Source organism: Rhinopithecus bieti, unplaced genomic scaffold (genome assembly GCF_001698545.2).
Source record: "Rhinopithecus bieti isolate Rb0 unplaced genomic scaffold, ASM169854v2 scaffold_15, whole genome shotgun sequence".
Taxonomy (NCBI): Eukaryota; Metazoa; Chordata; class Mammalia; order Primates; family Cercopithecidae; genus Rhinopithecus; species Rhinopithecus bieti.
Window position 1 is genome coordinate 38,259 of NW_016802870.1, and position 1,673 is coordinate 39,931.

At 47.6% G+C, this 1,673-nt stretch overlaps 1 protein-coding gene across 1 annotated transcript; it reads left to right on the forward strand.

Moving 5' to 3' along the window:
* The first annotated feature begins 499 nt into the window (after positions 1-499).
* Positions 500-1,354, forward strand: LOC108534081 (zinc finger CCHC domain-containing protein 13). The gene has a single exon (XM_017879572.1). It carries the CDS (start codon positions 576-578, stop codon positions 1,086-1,088), a length of 513 nt encoding a protein of 170 aa, XP_017735061.1. The 5' UTR covers positions 500-575; the 3' UTR covers positions 1,089-1,354.
* The last annotated feature ends 319 nt before the right edge of the window (positions 1,355-1,673 follow it).

The following is a 1,673-nucleotide window of genomic DNA, read 5'->3' on the forward strand; positions in this document are numbered from 1 at the left end:
GGCGCCATCTCGGTTCACTGCAACCTCTGACTCCCCGGTTCAAGCGATTCTCCTGCCTCAGCCTCCCGAGTAGCTGGGATTACAGGCATGCGCCACCACGTCTGGCTAATTTTTGTATTTTTAGTACAGACGGAGTTTCACCATGTTGGCCAGGATGGTTTTGATCTCTTGACCTCGTGATCCACCCGCCTTGGCCTTCCCAAAGAGCTGGGATTATAGGCGTGAGCCGCCGCACCCGGCCAAGTCCTAAATTATGAAAACTTCTACAAGTCTAATTTCCTAAATAGGAAGGGATTCAAACTCAATGATTCAAGTGTTGAAACAAAAACGGAAAACAACACTACTTAGTTAACAGATTATTGTGCTTTTGGCTTCTTGAGTAGGAGGAAAGTCGGGCGGGAAGGGCGTCAGGAATGTCCGTGACACGTGAATGGGGCCGTGTGCAAACCTTGTATGACATCACTGAGACCCACAGTGGAAAACAGTTCTTTCTTTCTAAGCCGCCCAAAGGGGGAGTTGCACCGGGGCCTCCGGGGCAGAGGTGGGCCTGCTCACTGGAAGATCGCACCGCAGCCATGAGCAGTAAGGATTTCTTCGCGTGTGGGCGCTCTGGCCATTGGACTCGGGGATGCCCTAGAGGAGGAGCTGGAGGGCAAGGAGGTGGAGGCCGTGGCAGAGGTTCTCGATGCAGTTCCACCACCCTATCTTACACCTGTTACCGCTGCGGTGAATTCGGTCATCATGCTAAGAACTGTGTCCTTCTCGGAAACATCTGCTACAACTGTGGGAGAAGCGGCCACATCGCCAAAGACTGTAAGGAACCTAAACGAGAGAGAGACCGACACTGTTACACCTGCGGCAGACTAGGACATCTGGCTTGTGATTGTGATCGTCAGAAAGAGCAGAAATGCTACTCTTGCGGCAAACTTGGGCACATTCAGAAAGACTGCGCCCAGGTCAAGTGCTATCGATGCGGCGAAACTGGTCATGTGGCCATCAATTGTAGCAAGGCGAGCCAGGTCAACTGCTACCGCTGTGGCGAATCCGGACATCTAGCCAGGGAATGTCCCAATGAGGCTACCGCTTAAATTTTTCCCTTTGTCATCTTCCCCCCTCCTTTTGCTGATTGATAATTGTATTATTTTCTCTGAAAACTTCACTGACCAAAAGGTCGATAGATTGGGCTACTCTCAGGCAAGTGAGCTTTAATTACCATGTTAAAGGAGGAAAGAGCTAGGAAAAAAAACCCAAAAACTCAAAAAAGTTAATCATTGCTAGATGCCCCACAATTAATGTGCTGCTTCTGCCCCACAGGCAAATCTAGTTATTGACTAGTCATTCTGAGAACCAATCACTTTAGGGGTTCTTTTGGTGTATTTTGATTTCACACATTTAATTAGGAGGCACTATTGGAAGAGCTGGATCCATATTGGTGAACAAATCAGAACAAGTTTAGAAACACAGGCCTAGAATCTATTAACAAGAAAAATAGTGTATCGGATGAAGGTGAATTGCCAAAGAGAAAAGAACAGGAGGTAAAAGGATAAAAGAGAATGTGTATGTGGGGAAAGAGGGAAAGAATGTGGTTCTGTTTTAGATACACAAGGCCACCCTGAGGAGGTTATATTTCCTCAGAGATCCATAGGGCAAATAAAGCTGATTCTGAACATCCA